This window comes from Hypomesus transpacificus, chromosome 6 (assembly GCF_021917145.1).
Source record: "Hypomesus transpacificus isolate Combined female chromosome 6, fHypTra1, whole genome shotgun sequence".
Classification (NCBI taxonomy): Eukaryota; Metazoa; Chordata; class Actinopteri; order Osmeriformes; family Osmeridae; genus Hypomesus; species Hypomesus transpacificus.
The window spans coordinates 14,120,797-14,144,479 of record NC_061065.1 but is presented as its reverse complement, the minus strand read 5'-3'; the positions used below and the strand labels follow the sequence as shown (position 1 = coordinate 14,144,479).

Genomic DNA, 23,683 nt, shown 5'->3' with positions numbered 1-23,683 from the left:
AAGGTGACTTCTTCCCATTTCGTTTTTTACAGTTTAGGGTGGGCCAGATATATTAATTTCAACATGGTGCAATAACTATTGCCATTTGCTTAAACCGTTACATTTGAGCTTAATTTAACGATAAATATTTCAAGTCAGACATATTATTAATGGGTTGGGCTACAATAAAACATTTACGCTGAAAAGGTCATGTAATCGAATATTGACTAGATTTTGGGTTCAAAAAGTATTTCAGGTGTAGATTAGCCAATGCCTCGTATTTTTTTGTAGGCCTATACCACGATTAAGTTTTACTGCTTTGACAAAAATGTCTATAGTAAATTTTAAAAGTTTACCTAAAGAATTGAATGCCTCATTAATCCAGATTTTCAATGCAATAACGATCCCTTTCGTTATTGAATTCCCACCACGCAAAAGGAGTCTGCCCATGGTTCCAAAGCAGGCAGAAGCAACGTCAACGTGGTTTGAGTCCCCATTCCAGACACTGTCGGAAACGACCACGAGGTTGAGAGGTTGAATGATTTGCATATGGTCTACAGAAATACAGAATGCCACGGAAACAAACTTATGCTATGTGGCACAGTAAAGTTAGTCCGCATCTCAAATGCGTTATGGACATTGAATTGACTATCCAAAGAGTCTATTTCACATATACTGGGAAAACATACTGTTCATGCATGTGGCAACTATGTTAGCCCACATGCCGATATAATTTAAGTATTTTGACCATAAAGTTGGGGCTGAAATAGCATTTTCTATTATTGAGGTCACAAACATTCTGGCAGTCGCTGCGTAAATATAGGATTGATATGAATACAGGCACAAAGGAATATTATGATTACTATAGGCCTGTTTGACTAATCTTGCCATTTTCATTTATGGATTATTGAAATTTGTGGAGATTTTGAAAGAATGATTGGAAGGTTGACCTACAGGCTAAAACCCCTAAATTCAGTTGCTTGCAGTCCAGGAGATTTGAAGACAACAACGTTAACAACAGACTAGTGTTATATCTATACAGAGGTATTTCACAGTTCACGGAAATTATGCAAATAGGTTTAGGTTGTACGATATAGGCCTATAGTCTGTTTACAGAGCCTAGAAGCAACTTATTTAAACAATCGCTTACTACTGATATCACCAATAATGTATTAATTTACCGTGTAAATAATCGAAATAGCATTTTTCAACCTTAGCTCCAAAAGTAACATTTTTGTTCAATTACCTAGTAAAATGTCAATGGCCATTGTTGGCTCGTTTGGCTCGTTATGGCTCCACCCCTATGTTTGTCGTAAACCTGGCGCCTGGCAGAGAAACCCAGGATAAGAGCGCCCAAGGCTCGCCTCTTTCTCCAAGGCGATCAATTGGGTACCTCAGACGGAGCACAAGTACTCTTACGTAGCTGTCCTGTAACAGTGAGAGGAACAGCACCACGGGCTTGTTCCGCGTTCAGCAAATTCACCCGCGGGCTAAACCATGTCCTTGAGCCCAAAGCACTCAACTCCTTTCTCAGTGACAGATATTTTGAGCCCTATCGAAGAGACGTACAGAAAGTTTGGAGGCATGGACAACACAGGGAACCTCGCGTCTCCGCTTGGCGCATACCGACAAACTCAGGTGTCTCAATCGGGAATGCAACAGCATTCTTTGGGCCACAACACCGCAGTGGCGGCTACCTATCACATGCCACACAGTGTGTCTCAGTTTTCCAGTGCCATGGGAGGATACTGCAACGGGGGTATCGGTAATATGGGAGACCTACCGTCGTACCAAGACACTGTGAGAAACGGTGCAGCAGCAACGGCTTGGTACAGCGCCAATACCGAACCCCGATACCCAACAAGTAAGTTCAAACCCCTTTTCTTAGATGTAATTGATTGCAAATTGCTAGTAGGCTTATAAAGCCATTCAATACCAACTCCAAATAGAATGCGTGCAAAATATCCAAAAGAATGCCCACAAAACTTTGCGTTTACGCACGGTTTACGCACGAATCACCAATCGCTCACAACTCACCCAACTGTACTTATTTTATTTCAGTTTCTAGATTCATGGGGGCTTCTACTGGGATGAATATGGCCGGCATGGGAGCGTTGGCAGGTATGGACGCCACTAAGTCTATGGTGACCTTACACTCTGCGCCCAGGAGAAAACGACGGGTGCTCTTCTCCCAGGCCCAAGTGTACGAGCTTGAGAGGCGGTTCAAGCAGCAGAAATACCTCTCAGCGCCCGAGAGGGAACATCTGGCGAGCATGATACACCTCACTCCGACCCAAGTCAAGATCTGGTTCCAGAATCACAGGTACAAAATGAAACGACAGGCGAAGGACAAAGTTACACAGCAACTGCAACAAGAGAACGGTAACGCGTGCCCACAGCAACAGTCGCCAAGGCGGGTGGCCGTACCAGTTCTCGTTAAGGATGGGAAGCCCTGTCAGAACGGATCCAGTACACCAACACCTATTCATCAGCAAGTTCAACAGCAAAATAGCTCAGGTGAGCCGATGGGAGCATCTGAAAGTGCGGTCAATCTTCATCAAAATCAGCAGGTGAATCCGTTATCCTCGGCCGAAGAACTCGAGGAAATGTCTTCAAGTCCGCCTATTCTACACAGCCAGATAAACATGGCCCAGACAGACGCGGCCCTCATCGAATACACCAATAACATGATTAATTCAAACCTGCTTTACGGCAGAACTTGGTAGGACACATTTCCTATGTTTTATATATTTGCTATGGAGAACCCAACCACCTGGATGCCAGTTACGAGCAAACACTCAAGGATGGTGTTTTTTGTTCATCTCGAAAGCGCTACTATTATTTTAAATTTTTGGGCAGTTTGAATCCCTTCGAGAAAAAATTATCAACCATGCATGTTAACTTCTTGTCGCTCGAATATCCTTATGAAACTCGGATGTTTGGGGGCTTATGGGTGATGAGACCTTTGGGCGTTTTAAGTCAATCTCTTAGAATGACCCAACGGTATACATCTTATTGAACGAAATTACACTGTAAACTATTTAGATTAACGAATCATAATTGTATATAGCTAACAAATTTAATGTCACCTGTATTGTTTAACGAAATATTTGTTAGAATAATTTGTAAAATACACAATGTGATTGCTGCTGCACATACAAATATATGAATCACAATCCAGTGGAAGCATTACAATAAATATTTGACATTGGAGCATTTCTGCTTGAAGACTGTTGACTGTGTCAGGTAGCCTAGGCCATATTGACTGAAGGTAAAACAACAAATTACACTTTATATTTGTTCTATACTTTGTAAATGTATTCGTTATCCGTAATTTGTTGTTTTCGTTATCAATTTAATTTCAACTGCGTCAATAAAGGACTATCGAAACTGTCAGAAATGTGCACATGCAAATGAATAAATATGCCAAGTTTCTGACGGCGAGGAGACAAATCTTGACTGAAAGCATCTGAGATTTGTGCGTTCATAATAACGAATAGCAATAATAAAATTAATTGGTTTCAAAATGTAAAAATAAATAAATGAACAAAATAATTAATGCAAAATCGGACAGAAAAGTATATTGTTACAGATGATCAAAAAAAGTTTAATCTTTATTTTGTATTTTTTGAGGGGGGGATTTTTGAAATTCATTAGCCGTTTTTGGCCACTGGTGACTTGGCCAAACACCAATGTCTGAGCTTTGGTGAAAGGGATTTATCAATTCAATAACGTAGAGTTAATGTCATATAGGTGCACATTGTGTTACACATTTGACACGTCAGCTAAAAACTGTTAATCTCTGTATAATTGGTTATCGTTCTTAACCAGGAGAAAGACCTGATAATTGATATATTCAAGAGCCCAGCGCAAGTAAAAAGATGTCAGATTTCTTCAAAACTAAAATGGATTTCCACCTATTCACAAAATGTTTGTATCTGAGAAGTAAATTATTTTGTAAAATGTACTATTATTGTTTCACATACTGACCAATAATAAAAATCCTTAATGGAAGCTATGGCCTATGTCAGTAATTATACCTCACTGTGTGGATAAACAAACAGTATTAATGTGGAAAAGTAGTACAGCTTCTAATCTTTAAAAGAAAGAAAAACGATACACAATGGCATTCGTCTTTTGACTCACTTGTTTTATACAAGTTTTACAGGCATATATCTTAAAAATTCAGTACATAAAACATGTTCAGTACAATTAAAATAAGAAAAAAAGCATTTCACAAGTTAACAGCCTGAAAAAGACAAGTAGCAAACTGAAAATCCTCAGCTTGTCTACATCTGAAATTAATTCCAATCGTAACGCCTGGCAGGTGGTGGTGGTGGATAACCCTGTCCAGAGTTGTAACCCTACAAAAGAGGCTAAGAGTTAAATTATTTGCACAAATGTGAACTGTGAATTCACAACCAACCGTTCTCACCTACCCCATATAAATATGCTAGAATACAGTTGCTCATTCTTTGCATGCAATAAAAAAAACAAGCCCCACAAAAAATATGTTGTAACTGATGGACCGTTCTAGTTCCAATGACCCCCCATGTATGCGTACTGTTGGGTTTCATTAAGCTGCTGGAGATTAAACTTGACTTGGTTGCCAAATAGTTACCTGCGGTGGTCTGTTGTCTCTGCGGTCATCTCGGCGGTCGTCGTAGCGTTGCTGGTAGTTTCCAGCACCCCCCCCACGGCCCCGGGCCATGTTTTGTTGGTAGGCTGCTCCTTGGGACTGCATTGACCGGTCCCAGCCCTGTCCACCATACTGCTGCCTGCACAGTCAAAACTTGGTTGTCAGCTGACAACAATTGCTAGCCTGAAGGCGAGTTTGGATTAGCATTGGTCAATGTTGTGCAGCTTGGCTTCGAGCTAGCAACGTCAATTAAAACACCTCAAAATTTGTATTGCAAGACTACAGGACGATGCAATTCTGGGTTTGGGGGATTCTGAGTGTTGGGCCTGCCATCATTTTGTCCCACCCACCAATTGTTGAATTATGTCAGAAGGCCTGATATGGCTACAAAAAAAAACAAACAAAAAAAACCTTTTCAAGTTCTATTGATGCAGCCTTCAATTGACCACGGTGACCTAGCAACATCCCTGCTAATTGGTATGGACCGAGAGGCTGAATTCATAAAAGGATAAGATGGCGACCCAATTTACGCCATTCTGTGTATAAACCCCGTAAGAGTATGAAATAAACCATATTTACATGAATTGCACTCATCCCTGAAATGAGGGCACCACATTGCTCTTGGGCGATGAACACACAGACCACACTGCAGCTCTCCATGAACAGCAGCTCGACAATGTGTCGATCTGGGAGCAAACCCCAACGTATTAAGTCTCGTCTTATTGCCGACAATGGAGCAGGAAAGAGTGGAGGTGGACCCATCCCTCATTATCAAACCATGTCACATTCTTTCCCAATGCCCGACTTAGCAGAGCAGTGGAATCCATAATCCCTCCTCCAGGTTCCCTTCTTATGCATTTTCATTTGGTCCGGTCGTAAGTAGTTAAAGAAACTGTTTTCAGTCGCCGCTAATAACTACTGACCTAAGGTGACAGGGAGGCACAATGGGGATGGGAGGCCTGAAAAGTTGAACCAAAGAACCTGATTAGTCCTTCAAGAGGTCTGGAGCCAGAATCAATAGCTGGTCTGTGCGGACACTGTGGCTGCGGCACGGAAACGATAGCGCTCCGGCAGCATTAGTTATGCCTCATTAAGTTCCACAAACCTCCTCGAGAGAAATTTGTTTTAGCTCGGCCATAATTTCAATTCAGCTCCAAGCCCCCCATGGTGCGGGTCTGGTGGCCTCATGTACAGTTGGGAGGTGTGCTTCCACAGGAAAACTACAAATACAAACAAACAAAAAAACTCCAACCCAAGTGTGAAAACGGTAGGTCAACCCCCCAAAAAGTTATTCGTTCATGAGCACCACCAAGTATTTATGCAGTACACACTACTTCATCCAACAGAAAAGTTACTCAGAACTTCCCAGGCTGAGTAAAGACAGAAGATTTCCTCCTGACATGTTACAGAAGCGGACAAAGAAGACTCACCTTGGGTATTGCTGAGGGTTGTACGGGGGAGGGGCTCCTAGTATACCCTGCTGCCTGGAATCTGAGCAGAACAAAAGATACCGTTTTGAAAAAGTGTTTATTCCAATCCAAGTTCTTGTCATGTACACAGTATACTACATTCAACAATATTGGCAGGGGGAATTGTGTCTTAAATCAAGAATGTGAACAAGAAATTCATAAAGACGTGATATTGTGGAATTTGGTGGATGATCCATTAAGAGTTGCAGTTGGCCTATTGATGAAACTTTTCCCTAAACTTTTCTGGTTTGGGTGGTAATGGGGTGGGAATTCTGCTTAAGTCGTACTTGGATTGTAAACAGCAATAAGTCCCATATTTGATAACACATTTATGATGCACAACAAAAAAATTCCAGAATTAATGTTTAAGCCTAATCATGACTGTAAATGGAGTACTTCCAACAGGTTGAATGTTCAGTTCAACTTTCCATTATGCTGGAACTACAGTGTGCGCTACCTAAATTGGGGAATTAATTAACCCAATTCAATTCCACCATAACCCCAATATCAAAACAAAGCATTTTTAATGTTCAGATACTGAGAAAACAATTGCCATGATAAAATTACGCCTATTCAAGCATCAGATCACAATAGCGTTTGAGGTAAGGGCGTAAAGAAAAAAAATGCAGCATTTGCATTTCTTCTCCTGAAAATGAAATAAGCATTCAGCGGGCGGCATTGTGGATGACTCAAGTACCCTGGTTCCATCGCCGCGAGCCCTTCACAAAGCCACACTTTTTACAAAAAAGTAGCGAGCAGCTTCCAGATTCACAGTTGCCAAGGCAATGACCAGCTGCAAGCCTCAGACTTGTTTGTTTATAGGGGCAGGCCTGGTGAGTGTTTCAGATGGAGAAGAGGGTGAGGGGCGGGTGAAGGGTGGGATGAAAAGAATTTCAGTGAAGAAAAGGCTGTCATTTACAAAACCGGGATTTGAGCTGGTGTAAAAAAATCTTTGATGGTAATGATGTTGGAAATAGTATGTTTGGCCTGGAGGTTCACTGAAACTTTGGCCAGCTGAATTTGGGAATGAGAGAATAGAACGAGGACTTAGGAGGACGATAAAAGTAAAATATGACCAGGCTGCGTAGAAACCCCTGCATGACCAACATTTATTTACTGCTTGTAGAATAGCTAAGTCCTACAATAAGTCGCAACTTAGTACCAGAGATCAGCCTCAACATCAACAGACATACTAAAAAAGACAATGGGAGAAATGGCAAGTTCGCCAGACCCAAGTCATTTCAGCCTGTTTTTCGGCAAACGTTTATTAATCTTCTCGATCAACAACTTAGGACCACCCACTCTGGTCTCATTTAGAACCCTGTAACGTCTCATGTCTCTTCTGCTGATGGGTCAGTATAGTCACTCCAAAGAGAGAATTACAAGTAGACACCTGTCAATCTCCTTAATTAACAATGATCTGAAACTCTATGGAGCTCTGGCCCATGTGATACAAACGACAATAAAGGATTACGCTTCTAAATCCTCTAAACACGCTGCATTCGCTGTAGTACCACCAGGATTACAACAGGCCCAAACAAATGACATTTCCTCACATTCATTTTCAATTATCTTGTCTTTTCAGGCTGGTTTTCGTAGACAACTCGTTTGAGTACGCATGGCTCAATTAAAAATAGACGGGAGCTGAAACTTCAACAGCACAACAAAGTTGACAATACAATGTCACTACATGTCAGCACAATAATGGCCACCAACAGAGTGTCCCCTGGTTGGTTATTACACACCAGCTGTTTTGATTAGGGCGAACAAAACCTCGCTGCATGTTTCAGAGGCGGTGTGTTGACACATCACCACAGGAGGTAGTGGCACAGTCAAAGGGGAAGTTAACTTTGGTTTCAACCCTCTCCAGACTACAGCACACATCCAATCAAATAGGATCCTCCCCGAGGCTTTTATCAGGGGGCCAGTGTGTCCAGCAGACCCACTCGACAGCCTCATTACCACCCTGGTCTCCCAACACCTAATCAGCAAACAGGGACCCTGGACCCCCACCACAAAGACCCATCCTAGCCCAGGCTGGGATGATTACTGCCCACCTAGTGGATCCTCCCCGAGGAAAAAGGTTTATCTGAACAAAAGACATGCCTTTGAGCTCTCATTCGCCCCAAAATGGCACATTTCAAGATAATTTAAGAGTTACTTCTCTGGTTTACCTGGTTTCTTGTATTGGTAAGACTAATGATTTGCAAACGCCTGACTGGTGTTTAATGCATGGCCAATTCTCGGAAGTCTGATGACAGTCATAATGATCATGAGTCCAACATGGTACATCCTACATTTAACATGCATTGCTGCTGTTAGAAAATGTTTGTGTTCAGTCAATCCACAGGTAGTATTGCTAATAACCACCTTAAAAAATTAAAAGAAAACACCTCTTAAAAATATTTATGCAAATAGTCTAAACTGAATAAACAAGGAGCCTTCACTGCCACTCTGGGTGTATTATGTCCAAGGCTTTGAACTCAATTATTAGGATATGTCGCGTAAACAATAGCAGACAGTCCTGTAGTCATCCATCGCCTTAGGACCATTCATTTCCATGATAAAAAAATAAAAAATAAAAATAACTCCTCTTTAAGAAAAAGAAAATAACAATAAGAATAATAATAATAATAAAAGAAAAATAAGTCCCTCACTGCTAATTGCCAAGTTTACCATCTCGAATGAACAGTGGAGGCAAAAGGGAGGTGCTGCCGCAATCCAGAGGAGCCAAAAACCCTTATTTGCATCAAGTGCCACCAGAATAGTCTCGACTCCCCCACAGGCTATCAGCCGCCAGATGAGATTATTCATCAACTTGCAAATTGGCACATCAAAGTCAAATTGGAGAACTGCTGTCAGAGGACCACAAGGGCTAAGGCCAGGGGCACGCAGGAGCCCATGATTAGGTGCTGGGGAAGAGAATTTGTCCCTCCAGATAGAGTTACTGCAGCACCCAGTCCACTGAACAAAGGGCCATTTAATTGTATTTTAAAAAGTTTGTTAGAATGTTGTTGTTTTTTTACCATCTTTAAAAAAGCACAATTTGTCAGCCTCGAGTCCTGATTGTGCCCCCCAAAAAAACAACATGCAAGAAGGGAGGAGCCCGCTGGCCTTCCTAGTATGTAATCAGGAGACACGCAAGTGGATATTTGGCTTTGGGACATGCGCTGTATCCCTATCTAAAGGCTGTGTGTAAGTTGATGGGAAAAGCCTTGGTGCAATGGTGTTTGGATGTCTTGAGGTATGGCTGATGCACATGCTCGCGAGTCTTACGTGGGAAAGATGGGGGATGCCCGCCACTGTGTTGGGGGCGGTAGTTCCCCCGGTTGTAGTTGCCAGGGGGCGGGGCGTTGCTGTACTGTCCACCTCTGTTCATGCTGTGACTGGAAAAGACAAACCCATAAAGTGTTACAAGCACGCCAAACTGCAGTTTACAGCTTTTCTGGTTAGTAAGAGCCCCACAAATCAAACAATCCGTTCAAATGTCCATCGTGTTATAGTAGCTATATTCCTTACAATGTTGGCACACTGGTGACACATTTTTTCAAAGCCACACAAGAAAAATCCTCCTTTTTTAACCAACTGATCCATACCAGATTTTCCTCATCACCAGCCTCGGAGCACCTGCCCGTTTGGCCCCATCAAGGCAAATAACTGCTTGAATTACGAAATTAAGGATTTGGTGGACCAAAAAATATACCAAAAATAATTTGGAATACATCACGTTTCTTCAGCACCATGCATAATTCATTCCTAAACATGCTATAGTCGGCATCAGCCAGATGTTCAATTATTCAGGTTCCTTAATGACAATTCAGCCTCTTGCACGAATGTACGGAGTAAAGAGCTTAGATCCTAATCAAACGTGGGTATTTAATGGTCACCGAGGGGGGGGGGGGGGGGGGGAGCCACAGTGGCAGATAACAGTAGTAGCTGGTCCTGAGGTAGACAGAAAACGCCTACCCCAGAGCACGGAACGCTGATTGGTCCAGGTGGGTCTGCTGTCGGTTAGGGTTGAACCCAAGCTGGGGCCTCCAGGGGCCCCGGTTGCCCCTCTCCCAGTCCCCGGGCTTAAGCACCTTGTTAGGGAGCCTGAGAAGAATGGTCCGAAGAATGGTCAAAATAAGGGACTGTGGCCTCCCTGTATTAAACCCATTATATTATTCTATACACATCAAGGATAATATGCGTTACCATGCATTAATTACCTTAGCATTTAAAAAAGAAGATGCATGTTTTACACTAAACATACTCTTCTGATGGTATGGCAAACATATTTTTTAAGACTACGTGCAGTAGTCTACACAATGTAAACTAATGTGCAAAACTCACAGTAAAAATGAATTATGTTAACTTACTTGGCCCCAGGAAGAACAACTGCCTTGAACACAAAGCCCTCTGCATACTGGGGATCCACATACTTTATTCTGTAAAGAAAACCATCGATTAACATTACTATCGTCACACCATGACTCATTTTATATTTACCAAAATCTGCACTAATATGACGTACTGACACCATCTAGCGACAAGGATGACAGGAGCCCTTTCTGATTTGACAAGTCACAGCAAACCATACAAATTATATCAATTAATTTTGATCAACCCCCCCCCCCCCCCCTTGAAACTGGACCCTGAAAAGCAATAGACACGTCACAAGGAGTCCAGAGTGACAGGTGCACAGCCTCAAAACCTTGCTTCCATTGAGGTCAAACCTTCCAATGTCATTCACCTACTCCACTATAAATTCATCCTATGGAGGAGATCCATCGCATGCAGCAACAAAAAAACAACAAAAAACAGGTGAAATGTGAAGTTGGAGAGCGAGCACTCCAACAGCTGCTGACTGGGGCCCTCAGGTAGCGACTTCCAGGAAGCTCAGTCGTCTGAGCGGCGGTATGAGGTTAGGGGTTCAAGTGCACCTTCAAACGTTCATTATGTTGTTAGCGGGAACGGGTAAACAAATATTCACCAGCACATAAAGCTCATTGTCATAGCAGCTGCTTGCGTGTCCTCCTGTCCACCTGAGATCAGTGGCAGAATCTAAGGAGGTTACAAAAATAAAAAAAATTACAAAAAGAGAATCCGTACCCTATCGCACTGTTCTGTGCAATGTCTCGGAGCGTAGGGATTGGAGACTCCACTGGCCTATGAGAGAAAAGGAAGAAACTGTTACTTTCTCAAGGGATGGAGTACTAGCAAAATAAGAATGTACTCTGAAATCATAACATGTGGTAATGAAGCAGATCTTGCTTACTCATCTGGTAGAATAGGCTCTTCATCAAGACTTAGTGTCCCTTGGATTCCATGGCATAGCTCTGCAGGCATCTCAGTTCCCTAGAGATCAGAGATAGAGTCTGAGCCATCTGTAACATTTGGACTGTAAGGTGGTCCAATCCCATACAAATAACAAGAAGCTCTGCCTACCTGGTGACATTTGGTAAGATACAGCTCCTGGATGAAGTCGCAGAGAGCGTGGGACTTGCCCACAAACAGCACATCGCTTCCCAGACTGTTCCTTTTTTCTGAAGAAACCCCCACGTTTCACATACTTATTCATTCAACAGACATGATACGTAGCTCTATTTTTCACAAACTGAATATATTAACTGTTCTGAATGCCAAGGTCATGTGTAATTCCTATTCCACCTATAGATGAAATGGACAGAGTAGAAGTGTTTTTCTTAGAAAGGCTGAGTGGAAGCTGTGTGTTACACTCACCTTCCTCAGAGGAGAGGTCAGGGTACACGTCATCCAAAGCCGCCCTCAGCCTGCGCTCGTCCACAAAGGGCAACAGAGCCACACCTTCAGAGACACAACACAGACCACCTGAGGTTATCCAACTATAGTTATAGGGGAATCTGTGCGTTCCACGTTTTTGTAGCTCGATTATCTTCAAACCCCAGAGGTTCTCTGAAGGTATGAAGTAGAAAATTGGCCAGCGTCTTGATCAAGACCTAAGGACGTAGAGTGCCGCAACATGCCAGCTAGCTAACTAATAGCAAGATAATATGAAGTGGATACTCAATGTAGTGTAAAGTGGATTTTCAGTATAGCTCAGCAAATGTGGTTATGTTAATGAAATAACACATTTATTGACAATGTATGTGGATGCTCAGTAGTATTTCTAATCGAACTGTGAAACACTTCGCTTTTTTTGTGTGTGCACAAAGTTCTATAAACAACTGACAAACTACGGTAATGGACATCTTAAATCACCAGCTGCATCACAGGCACTGCACTAGTAACAGTATTTGGATAGTGACATGGTGGTCATGTTCTTTGGCTCTGCAATACCCCGCTGGATTGGAAGTGATCCAATGACAATGCGGTGAAGGCAGGCCATCAGCTTTCATTTGGCTTTTTCTACTCGATTTCTGTCCCCTTTTTGGGGGTAGTCCCTCCTTGTGTCCTTGGGCAAGGCACTTCACCCTACTTGCCTCGGGGGGAATGTCCCTGTACTTACTGTAAGTCGCTCTGGATAAGGGCGTCTGCTAAATCACTAAATGTAAATGTAATGTCAGACGACCACAGGCACGAGGCATTTGGATTATTGTAGTAAGTGAAGACTCACCCTGCCAGGCATACTTCTTTCCATTCAGATCGATCGCAAAGTCGTCAGGATAGAAATCAATAATGGAAGAGTCCTGTTGAAACGGGCAGAACGTTGACTGAGAGAGAACTTACCACATTGTTTTGTTTAAGTTAAACTGGCAATTTCACAAGGCCAAAGTAGCCTAATGTGTTTATTGAAGAAACTGTACTAGTTGTGACTGATGTTCTCACTGTAACTTACTGGGTTGCTCATGAGCGTACGCCAGGTCTCTGGCAGGAAGTTTCCACTGGCGGCAGGAAAAACACCCATCAGCTGCTCCAGGGGCTTGAACTACCCAGATGTAACCACACACACACAGCACAAAACAGGCTTAGTCGTGCGAGGAAAGGACTGGGCTGAAGAATTCCACGAGAGCGGGAAAGAACGCGAACAAGACAAGTGAAAAAGTAGCCTTCTGTCCATTCTTACCGGCTTGGTCCCAACCTCGAACTCGGTGAACAGGCCTTTGATGTCTTTGAAGTCGGATGCAAACGGAGCATAGTGGAAAGGAAAGTACCACTTCCAGGAGGCACACCCCTGTCAATCAGCAAACAAACATGAGTTTCCCACAGCAATGACACAAACAACAACCCCCAACTCTTTGCCGATTTGCTTGAAAAAGTGCACAGAAGAGAAAAAAAAAATTTGAATTCTTTTTCTGAAGTGGTAAGGGATTTATATCGCTACTGAAGTTTATTTAGCAATGGGTTGAGCTGGATTCATGAGATTTCAGTCATTTCCAAAACACCCACAAAGGGCCAACCTGCTTAGTACCTCTTCACCCTTATAACAGTAACAAAATGGATACAGAAATTAATTTCACCCCATCCCTAAAGTATACTCACGTTGAAGATAATATAAACCCTGCAAATCCAGCCTTGGAAGATAAGATGAGATAAGAAACTTCTCTGCTACAGAATTAGCTTTTCAAAGGCATACCCATGGATGACCTTCACTGCCTTGCTAGCAGGAATTTCTCTCTGAAAATTAGGTCTCCAATCCATTCTACAATCCCTGCACACATTGGGTACTCCTATTTCAATGCCAACATTTCTATGTCAAATAGACAATAATTCAAATAACAAGTTGTGGCTTTCCACCTAGACTGTGAACCCCAAAATCACAACTAATAGATCAACATTCACCACAGCCATACCACAATTGAATCCCTATGAATTAATAAAAAATAAATATAATATATATATATATATATATATGCTTTCTTGTGGTACTGACAAAAAAAGCAGGGTACTCCTATGACATGCAAAAAAAAAAAAAGTGAGACAGAACTAAATAAATAAACAAATGGTTCGATTTGTTTTGGCTTCCTAATTTGGCACCTGCCAAACGAGCTGCCTTGGCCTTTGAACATTTGGCGATGCATGTGCACGTTCACAGCACAGGTCCGCTGTTGGCAAGCCCCTGAATGTGTGGCAGAAAAGAACAGACACGTCCACATCCATGGGGGGGGGGGGGGAATGCTTGGTAATGAATACACTCAGAATCCCCCCCCGGGGGACGGCCCTCGATGGCTGAGCATGTGGTGTCAACACAAGAGCCCCGCATCCACAGAGCGCACAATTACCGCTGACAAATCCCCCTAGCTCCTGCCTAATCAGACAAGGATCTTCTGAAGAGAACCCACGCCTAATTATTGAATTTTAAGTTAAAGATCAAGATCTGCATTATCAACCGACGTACAAAGTAATACATGGTGCGTTTGGGGCTCCCGATGGCAAAGCAAACAAACTAGAGGAGGGCAGCTTGATCCCGTCCTAAATAAACAGCTCCAAGGTATGTTCCCACACCGTGACACTGTTGGCTGGTTCTCCCTTAAAAAAAATTAACGGTGTGCCACGCAAAATGATTTCAGAACAGCTGGTTCGTCTCGTGGGTGAGCGCGTGTGTGTAAAAAGGCCTTTGGCGTGTTCTGTACCTGGTAGTAGTACCTCAGGACCCAGCACAGGCCCTCCACATAGGACCGGACAACCTTGCGCTTGAAGTCCTCGTCGGTGGCGTCGACGTCAAACTTGGTCTTGTAGTATCTCTGCTTCCAGCCATCCTCCCACAACCTGCCAGAGCACATCGTGAGAAGAACGCGACACAAAACTCTGGCTATACCAGCAGGGTTCCATTATCGCCCCGTCTAAAAGTTTTTCATCGAACGCGATTGACTCGGGTAACAATTCAACCATAGTTGCAGCAACTGTAGTTATTCAGGCTTAATGCAAACAATGCGCTCGACACTGTCTTCCATGCAGCATTGAATTCCATCAGCCTGCTTCGACCACCGTAGTCGCATCCGTGTAGACATGCAGGGAAACTTTGCACCCTTTGGAGTAGTTTAATGGTTCCGACATACAAGTAGATTGGTATGCCATTCTGCACATAATCAAGGATGAACAGCATCTGTCTAGCCGATCCTCCACTCTGGCCCACTGGGAGCGACGACTTGTAACCGGAAAGCCTCCATGAATACCAATTTAGCCCAATGGATTTAACAGCTTTGGCAGGCACATCACAGAGGAATTTATGAGAATATTCCTCCTTTCCATATTAATGACTTGCAGGAAGGTGCGTGTGTGTGTGTGTGATGAAGGGGGGGAGGGGGGGGGGGGGTTATTGATGAGAACAGGGAGGCCACAGAGGAAAACCCGAAGAGCCTATGTTGCAAGTGTTGAGGCATAAATCAGAGCCTCATCCTGGATTGGATGCAGTTCTGGCTGGATCGCTCGTGCCCCGGTTTACCTGACGTTGTCTTCAGGCTCGGGCTCGCTGTCGCTGTCCTCGGCTTTCCTCTTCAGGCCTCGGCCGTCCGCCGCGTCACTGGGCCCTGCAGAGCTCTGGACGACAGGAGGGATGGGGAGATTACAAAACTTGAAAGTCGTTAACCGGGCACCTTTAGAAGAGACCATTTCTCGTTTTTATGTTACATTACATTTATTCATCTGCATTTATTCACTTTGTTCACACACTACTTATGTGAAACCTTGGGACACAAACTAGCTTTTGTATTTGAATATTGCAGAGTATTATAGAAGACCTTACCAGGGAAGGACATGTCCTTTAATGGCAAAAAGAAATCACCCAAGCATAAGGAAATACAACAAGCTGTTCTGCGCAATGGGAGACCTTCTCTTAAACATGCTTATTTTGTGAAGTTCTTATTCGTGTGCAAAATAGCTGCTTGGACATTGTTCATTCATGCATTTACGAAGCAAAGCGCGAGTGAATACAAGCACTGTAACAGTTTCTTACAACACATCTGACCCTTGCCATGACGGATTTTAAATCAATGAAATAAATCAACTGAAATAATACAGAATACCTTTAACCATGCTGTATGGTTCAAGAGGTTCGGCTGTAATGTTTGCACACAAGCAGTAAAGAGTCAGATGGCGGTGAGGGAGTCGGGCTAGTAAACAAAAGGTTGCCGGATCGATTGCCCGCCATGCCAAATGACATTGTGTCCTTGGGCAAGGCACTTCATCCTACTTGCCTCGGGGGGAATGTCCCTGTACTTACTGTAAGTCGCTCTGGATAAGAGCGTCTACTAAATGTAATGTAAATGTAAAGTCTAGATGGTAGAAATGTAGGTCAGTTAAGTTCAGAACACCTACCTTCCCACCATTCTTCATCATGGCCTTCAGGGATTGCGCTGCATCCTGAATAAAATGATATCAGAACCTTGACGTGTTGTTACACTCCTCATTCTCATGTTCTGGAACCAAATGGCTCCGGGTTCTGATTAGGGAACTAGGTTCAATATGAACTTAAAGCACAATTTCCAGGCTCCAGGCTGCGTACCTTGTTGTGCTGCTCTCTGGACTGCATCCTCATGTCGAAGGCCTGCTGCCGAGCATTCTCCACATGTTGGGGTCGGCCTCTCCCACCCAGGGCCTGAGGGGCAAACTGACCAGAGGTCAGGTAGGATGGGGCCTGCTGGGCCTAGGAAACACAAAGCCAGACGCTGTGAAACCCACGGAAACCAAAAGAAGCATTTTCTTTCTTTTTTTTCCAAGGCAGTCATTTCAAAGCATTTTGTCAAAACAAATCCAAATTAAATTTGGTATCACATGACACGAAACAGAGAGGACTTCAATTCAAATGGACACATCTGTATCACTTACTTTCATTCTCTTTTTCTTCTCCTTCATTCTTCTTTTGAAGCCCTCCTACAAGACAAACCCAATTATGTGAACAAACAGTGCAGCTGACTACAAGAGCAATAGAAAATGGCTATTCACTGTCGTTGAATTCCTAAAATTGCCGTCCCTTAAACTAGACCAAATTATAGTTGAGTATCAATGGCAAATACCTCGCCCAGAGAGCAATTTTAATCAGATGCCTACATTGCAGCTGTTCATGCAACCCAAATGGGCAATCTCCCATCTACCTGTGCAGCCACAGCAAAATATGACCTACTGAAGAGACCAAATAGGCTGCTAAAGCCACTGTTCATCCTGCAAACTTACATCATCATCTTTGCGTTTCTTGAAGATGTTGTCCTCGGCCACACCCACTGCTTGCATGATCAGTTCGACTCGTTCCAGGTTGACAAAGCCATTCTCCGTCAGGTAGCCCTGTGAGGAAACCACAGAGGGAGCGTGGCGACATGGGAGAAAACGCAGGAAGCATTCAGGCAAGAAGGTCCAACTGAAGCCTGGCTTTGAAATATACAAGCACTACTGATATACTCACTCCGGTCTTGTGGACAACATCCTTGTAGATGCCCACCAGCCGATCTATGGCACCCTCTCTGAAAACAAAGAAAATCAAGTCGAGACCTTTGAAATGTCATGAAGCCGATGAACGCTTTGCTGTAATGGATTTGTCGGCTGGCTCACCTTATTTCTAACGACGGCAAATGAGGCAGGAAATCGTTTCCCACAAAGAAACACATGAAGACCCAATCGTCAACACTCCTCTCAAAGTCAAAGGGAAAGGGTAGACTCGCCATTGTCAGCTCCCTTTCCAGATACTACAGAAAAGCAAGGAGGCCTTGATAAATATCAAACCCACAAACATCTAATACATCAATTGAAGATTGAGAAGGAGGATTCGTATTTCTTTCAATGCCACAGTTATCAGATAGAAAAGGTCCTATTCAATATAGTACACGCAATGTCTTTCACTTGAAAACTATTTATTTGATTTATTATTTTAAAAGTCTTCACATACCTCACGCAATACAGAGAGTCTTATGAATATGAATTCTTGTTCTGAAGCCGGCACAGAGTCTGCAAACTGATCATGCTGGAGAAACATCCACAGAATTGGTTATTGTCCAATTGGAGAATGCCATACAAATCCATTTGCGGGGAGGAGTGGGGAGGGGGGGTTGAACACATTCACTTACCTCTCCCTGCTTTTCTCTTGCCACTCCCTGGCAGTCTTTGATCTCATGACCCATCTGGTTGCACAGAGCACATGGCCTGGGCTTGTTGGGCTTGAACTCCTCTCGGATGATGGTGAAGTTAGGCTCATGTGTGGCCAGCCCCAGCATGATAAGATCGGCTGAGCAAACAAAGCAACATCCAAATCGATTTCAACTCATTTCATGACGGAAAACTTTCCAAAAGGAGCCCAGTTTCCAGGGACGCCGCGTGCATTGTTATCAGACAATGAGAAGGCTTTGCAGGCTCCATCTATTCACATCACCAATCCTACGTGGGCCGGACATACATTATTATGCACATGCATTGGTAATACAAATGTACAATGGTATAATTCATCCATTTAGGGGGCAAATGTATCAAGCTCCACTTCAATCTAATTACCCTGAATATTTTTCCTCCTTTGTCCACCAAATGCAGCGTAAACCACTGAATGCAGCATTCTTTTTGTTCTGTGTGCTACATAATTGCAGCCAATCTAAATGCTTTAACCAAGCATTAATAAGCAAGAACAATTAGGATAGCGGAAAAACCGATCCCTATCTTCATTCACATTCAGACCTGAAGAGTTGCAACTGGCAAAACAGTTCACAATAAAAATATCAATCACATTCGAGTGTACACCTTTTTCTTTGACTGATGTTGAACTGTAGAGTATAAATTCTGTTTTGTATTATTATCCAAATTTGGTTGCAACAGCCACTGTCCATCAAGATAATCTAAGCTTAATGTATCTTTATGTTGTTTGAATAGACAAACAACTTTGCATTAAAAAAACAAACATTTGAATGTCTACAATCTAAAGTCAAGTTTCTGTTTTACCTAGGAGTGATATATTTTTTAGATAAATTACAAGCCGTTTAATTTCTTGTTTGTAAACACTCGGGATGCGCGCGCAATTTGGCTGCAGAAAACCGGGAAATGATAGCATTTAAAACGGCAAAAGGACGACACAGATCATACAAATAGTTATATTTAAAAATACCAAAAAAGTCGAGGAGGACAGCCTATAAGAGAGAAAGTGATTCCCCATTGATCTGTGGCATCAGATTTGGGTCACGAAAGTCTTGAAATTTGAGTATGTCGCCCGGTACAGACCGCATAGTCAAGCGGCAGCCATGTCTTCACGTCATCATGTCATAAAGTTCATAATTGTACAGTTTTACAGTCAATTCTACATCTAAAAAATCGAGCAGGGCAGCTTTCAAGAAATATGGGAATTTAGCTTTTAGCCAGCTGGTCCAATTATTTTTCTGATTTGTTTGTTTAAACTGGCAATCCCGATACACTATTTTGACGTTAGCCTCAGTCAGACTCGTCGCTCACTGGTAGTGTGCACAATGTTGTACTTCACTCCATTCTACACCAGAAACGTCAGGGAGGACTGCCTATCGTAGATACGAGCCTGTTGAAGATAGCCAACATCTCAGATTTCTTTAACCAAGCCTATTTCATTCATCATTTACCTGTGATAGCGACCTCCGTTAGCCAGGCTAGTTTTGCCCGATCACTTAGTCAGGCTATTTAAAGGTATCGGGGTCAAGTGACTTTTGTGCATTGACAAGTGAAACGTATATGTACTCGTCCAAGTGCCTCAAAAGGTTAATGTCAAGCCCTGTAATCCAGTGGACAGAGATGTATGATGACCTGATCGACACTCCAAGTGTATTATACCCAGGAGAAGTTCGTCTTTTGCAACCTACATGCGCAGTTGAGCCTGCTTGACAGTCGTGTGACGTACGGTGCAAATTGGTCTATAAAAATACAGCCGTTCAAGAAAACTTGAGTTTGTATACTAGCACATTTTATGTAACCAAAGGTTTTTCAGGCTACAGCCTAACCATCCTTAACAGTGAAAAAAGGCTGGCTCTCTCTAGCCCCAGTCATCTTCCTTCATCTGCAAAGCACTCTCCGTTCTAACCATCTGCTCATTACTTAGCTTAATTACAGATAGATTGGTTGTTTTGTTCACAAATGAATGTGGACAAGACACATTGATTACGTTTGGATTTCAAGTTGAATTTGATAATTTATAGGATTTATATCTTTATATTTTTATTATCAGAACACCTTTCCAATACAATAGTTGTAATTTTTTCCCACTATCCTAATATTCTTAAAAACAGATGGAGAATGTGCATTTTGACTAGCTCAGAAATGACTAGCTCAGAGTTTGACTGGGTTCAGGTTGTTTCCTCTACTGGGCCTAAGGAACAGTCATGATACATGTCATGATTAACAATGTGTTAACACGAGGAGGACATGCAGTGCAAGACATGTATGCAGTACAGTACTGTCTCAATCAGCTTACACACAGTACACAGACTACATTGTTGTAGTTGTCACACGGGCTCAAGCTTGCCAATATTATTGAGTTGATGAGACACCGGCTTACCGTCAGCCCCACAAAGACAGTGATGGGTGTTCGGGTCATGGTGAGGCTGAGCTAAAAAGAAAGAAAACAAAGGAAATAAAGTTGAGGAAAGTTGAATGACATTCTGGCTGATCTGAGTATTTGAGTGAGGAAAGGCTAACATGATGGTCACAGTAAGCCTTGTGTCACTTCAGTTTTGGTACCTCTCTGCCTCCTGATGTAGTCCATAATCTTGTGCTCCCCCTCACCTGGCACACTGGCATCAGACAAAACAACCTAGGTAGAGAAAAGAAAACTTCTGATTCCATGCACTCCAGTAAACCCTGCATAGTAAGATGAATCATGTGACTAATGTGTATAAGGACCAAACCAAAGTAGTGGCTGGACTAAATATTTTCCTACCAACAAAATCATAATACTGACCGTAAGGTTACGCCAACCAGGATCGTTACTGAGTCTATCTGCCACATAGTATCTGAGACACTTTGCAAGGTTGTCCATGAATTCTGTTCCCTTGGAGACAATTTGTTTTTATTATTGGCGTTTTGCATTTCAGAGAGGCTTTCAAATACATTTAAATAGGGGTCAAACTATTTGACTTACTGGGGTGATGCAGTTACTGTCAAACCTCTCCTTTATTTCATCAGGTGGAAGATACCCTCCTAGACATTTTTGGACAGAAAAGCAGGTTGGATTGAGGATTCAAATAGACACAAAATCAAGACATTGGCCGGGTTTCCCAGATTCGTTAAGAAGCTCTTAACGCTAAGAGCTTCTTAGAAGCGTTCCAAGAACGCTCTAGAACGCTCTTAGAATGCTCCTAACAAGCTCTTAGCGTTAAGAGCTTCTTAACGAATCTGGGAAACCCGGCCAATATCAATTACATAATTCCACTAATGGTCTTGTTTCAAGTGCTTTAAATGTTTTGCAGTTGTTAAGAGTAAATGTTCCCAATTTAGGCACCTCTCTGGATGACCTCCTCTCTCATTTTGTTTTTCTCTTCAACCAACTCGGTCCCTTCCTTGGACGCCCGGAATCTCCTGGACCTCTGCTGGTTCATTTTGGCTCGGGGGGCCTGTTTAAAGACAAGCAGTTATGTCAGCTAAAACTGGGACTATACTTATATTTTGTAAAGCTCTCTTTTGGAAGTCGCTTTGGATAAAAGTGTCTGCTAAATGCATAAATTGTAAATGGAATGTAAATATTCCACAATTATTTAGCTGCCACCATGACTTTTTGTAATTGGTTGTAAGAAAGGAAAAAATTACCACTCCATCTATAGCCATGTAGAGCACCCTTCTTGGTCGACATATATTGAAAAGACGATCAATGTACTCAAAAATGGCAACCATCATTTCATCTTCATTTTTGGGGGCAGGCCTGTAGAGGTAAATGTTTACTTTAGCAGATGTATATCAATCATAATACAATATCATGCATCAAAACATGCGAAAAAGTATGACCAACTTGTCTTCAGGATGTGTACACGGGTGAATGATCCCATTCATGTCCAAGTACAAATTGTCAAATTCCACTTCATTCGGATTTGGCTTGCTGGTGTCCACGGGAATACGCACACCATTGCATTCCTTCGACTGTGGAAGAATAACATTTTGACAAAATAAAAATAGTGCAACCTTGACACCATCAAAGTGCATTGCGCAATATGGGTACCCGTGTGAGTAAGTGCACTAGTGCATCGCACGCGCGCATTAGCTAATGTGTGGCGTAGCTACTTTCCTTGCGTCGATTCCTAGTGTAGAAAGACCGATCGCTAATTTGTTGATTTGTATTTAAATAACAAACTACTGCCATTAATTGGTGAAATCAAACATTGGCGTAAGACGCGTCAGTTCAATATATTTATATTATAACAATAACTATTACACACGGCCTTCGTAAAACCTTTTATCTAGCAAGCTAACACGTTTGTTGGCAATAGCATGTTGGCTACAAACACTTACCCTCTCCTCAACACTATGCACAATAATTGACGCATACTTCCGACTCAGCCAACGAAAAAATGCGGGGACTCCCATCTCCCGTAGTTCATATACAAGCAATAAACACTAGTAATTAAAAAAATGTTTCAAAACACTTGGTTAAAACAACTGCTGTAGTACGGGCTCCTAAGAAACGTTCCGGGCCTACATTTGTTTCCGGGTTGTTTAACAAAATCTTCCGGTTGCTGTCCATGCGTTTTACATCTTTTATGGAGCGCCACTTTGGATTGTGGTTAAAAAGTGGACTCCATTCTATGATAGTCGCATCCTGAGAAAACCGAGAGTATCAAACAAATAGCAAAAGTTGTATATTCAGTAAGATCTTCAACTACAGAATTGGTATTATTGGTGTTTTCAGCTAATCTACTATGTAAGACTACCCTGTCATACATAATTTAAGAGATAAGAGTCGTACACAATTGAAAAATACTAGCCTAGTATGCCATATTTGTGATAGGCTACTGCATGTTGTTAGAGTAATAGCTTTCATAGCAACACATTTTAAATTCATTTGAGATTTTCTTTTATGCATTGTCCCCTTACGGACAAAATGTCCATCAGCTGTTATACTTCAGACAGGAAGGAGCTGATTTCAAGACGGAAACACTTGCCTACTAATGGTTCTATTTCCATGAACATTGACACTGCCTCATTTTGTAGGGAATTTCACCTAGCAAAGCTAGTCAATGTTAATAGTACGATAGCTCAAGTAGCCAATGATCAGTGTGTCAGAGTAACTAAGGTGACACGCAGGCGTCAGTGCCAGAGCCATAGAAAAAGCCTTTTTCTATGGCTCTGGTCAGTGCAAAAAGGCATTTCTGACAGTATTTTCAGAAAGCCCCAGTCTATAACAGATATATTTCATTAGCAATATGGATATTTTATGATTTGATGGGTAAAAAATACATTTAAAAATAGTATATCAATTAGAAGAAATAAGGCCAAGCTGTTATTATTTTATATAGCCAAAGGAAATATGTTAGTTTACAGTAAAAAAAAAAAAAGTTATAAAAGACTTTAGCCAATGAAAAAATGGTGCTATAGACAATGATATATATGCAATATCAATTTCTTACTCTCAATATGTGATACAACTCATATAGATACATAAATCAATAAATCGCTATAGAGCTCCTGCAGTGACCCAACTAATAAGCTCTACCAGAGGCCATGTCCACCACACAGAGGGAGAGGGCCCTCCACCGGCAGGTCACAGTCATTGTTG

At 42.3% G+C, this 23,683-nt stretch overlaps 2 protein-coding genes across 4 annotated transcripts; one reads left to right on the top strand and one right to left on the bottom strand.

Annotated features, from left to right (window-relative positions):
* Positions 1 to 1,375: 1,375 nt before the first annotated feature.
* On the top strand, positions 1,376 to 3,062 carry nkx2.4b (NK2 homeobox 4b). Of its 2 annotated transcripts, XM_047021984.1 has the most exons (3): positions 1,436 to 1,843; positions 2,041 to 2,474; positions 2,547 to 3,062. In XM_047021984.1, the coding sequence occupies exons 1-3, from the start codon at positions 1,477 to 1,479 to the stop codon at positions 2,703 to 2,705; spliced, it is 960 nt and encodes a 319-aa protein (XP_046877940.1). In that variant the 5' UTR covers positions 1,436 to 1,476; the 3' UTR covers positions 2,706 to 3,062. The 2 variants fall into 2 exon arrangements, with proteins under 2 accessions (XP_046877939.1, XP_046877940.1); XM_047021983.1 differs by having other exon boundaries at positions 1,376 to 1,843; positions 2,041 to 3,062.
* Positions 3,063 to 4,108: 1,046 nt separating this feature from the next.
* Positions 4,109 to 22,631, bottom strand: xrn2 (5'-3' exoribonuclease 2). 2 transcript variants are annotated; one of them, XM_047021727.1, is made up of 31 exons: positions 22,420 to 22,631; positions 21,923 to 22,050; positions 21,724 to 21,835; positions 21,419 to 21,530; positions 21,059 to 21,117; positions 20,879 to 20,968; positions 20,659 to 20,731; positions 20,477 to 20,527; positions 18,045 to 18,202; positions 17,867 to 17,941; positions 17,533 to 17,666; positions 17,387 to 17,444; positions 17,161 to 17,268; positions 16,816 to 16,860; positions 16,493 to 16,633; positions 16,306 to 16,350; positions 15,434 to 15,528; positions 14,622 to 14,757; positions 13,115 to 13,222; positions 12,887 to 12,976; positions 12,665 to 12,737; positions 11,812 to 11,895; positions 11,518 to 11,615; positions 11,348 to 11,427; positions 11,182 to 11,238; positions 10,449 to 10,517; positions 10,054 to 10,182; positions 9,364 to 9,473; positions 6,049 to 6,109; positions 4,601 to 4,757; positions 4,109 to 4,343 (listed from the first exon to the last, which is right to left on the bottom strand). In XM_047021727.1, the coding sequence occupies exons 1-31, from the start codon at positions 22,492 to 22,494 to the stop codon at positions 4,281 to 4,283; spliced, it is 2,874 nt and encodes a 957-aa protein (XP_046877683.1). In that variant the 5' UTR covers positions 22,495 to 22,631; the 3' UTR covers positions 4,109 to 4,280. The 2 variants fall into 2 exon arrangements, with proteins under 2 accessions (XP_046877683.1, XP_046877684.1); XM_047021728.1 differs by lacking the exon at positions 16,306 to 16,350 and having other exon boundaries at positions 22,420 to 22,622.
* Between the last annotated feature and the right edge of the window lie 1,052 nt (positions 22,632 to 23,683).

What these genes read in the sequence shown, in the direction of transcription:
- nkx2.4b (XM_047021983.1), top strand. Translation starts at nt 1,477, where the DNA reads ATGTCCTTGAGCCCAAAGCACTCAACTCCTTTCTCAGTGACAGATATT. An exon ending in CGAACCCCGATACCCAACAA is followed by an intron (nt 1,844 to 2,040) that starts GTAAGTTCAAAC and finishes ATTTTATTTCAG; the next exon opens with TTTCTAGATTCATGGGGGCT.
- xrn2 (XM_047021727.1), bottom strand. Translation starts at nt 22,494, where the DNA reads ATGGGAGTCCCCGCATTTTTTCGTTGGCTGAGTCGGAAGTATGCGTCA. An exon ending in GAGCCTATTCTACCAGATGA is followed by an intron (nt 11,239 to 11,347) that starts GTAAGCAAGATC and finishes TTTCTCTCATAG; the next exon opens with GCCAGTGGAGTCTCCAATCC. An exon ending in GTTGTTCTTCCTGGGGCCAA is followed by an intron (nt 10,183 to 10,448) that starts GTAAGTTAACAT and finishes CATTCTTCTCAG; the next exon opens with GCTCCCTAACAAGGTGCTTA.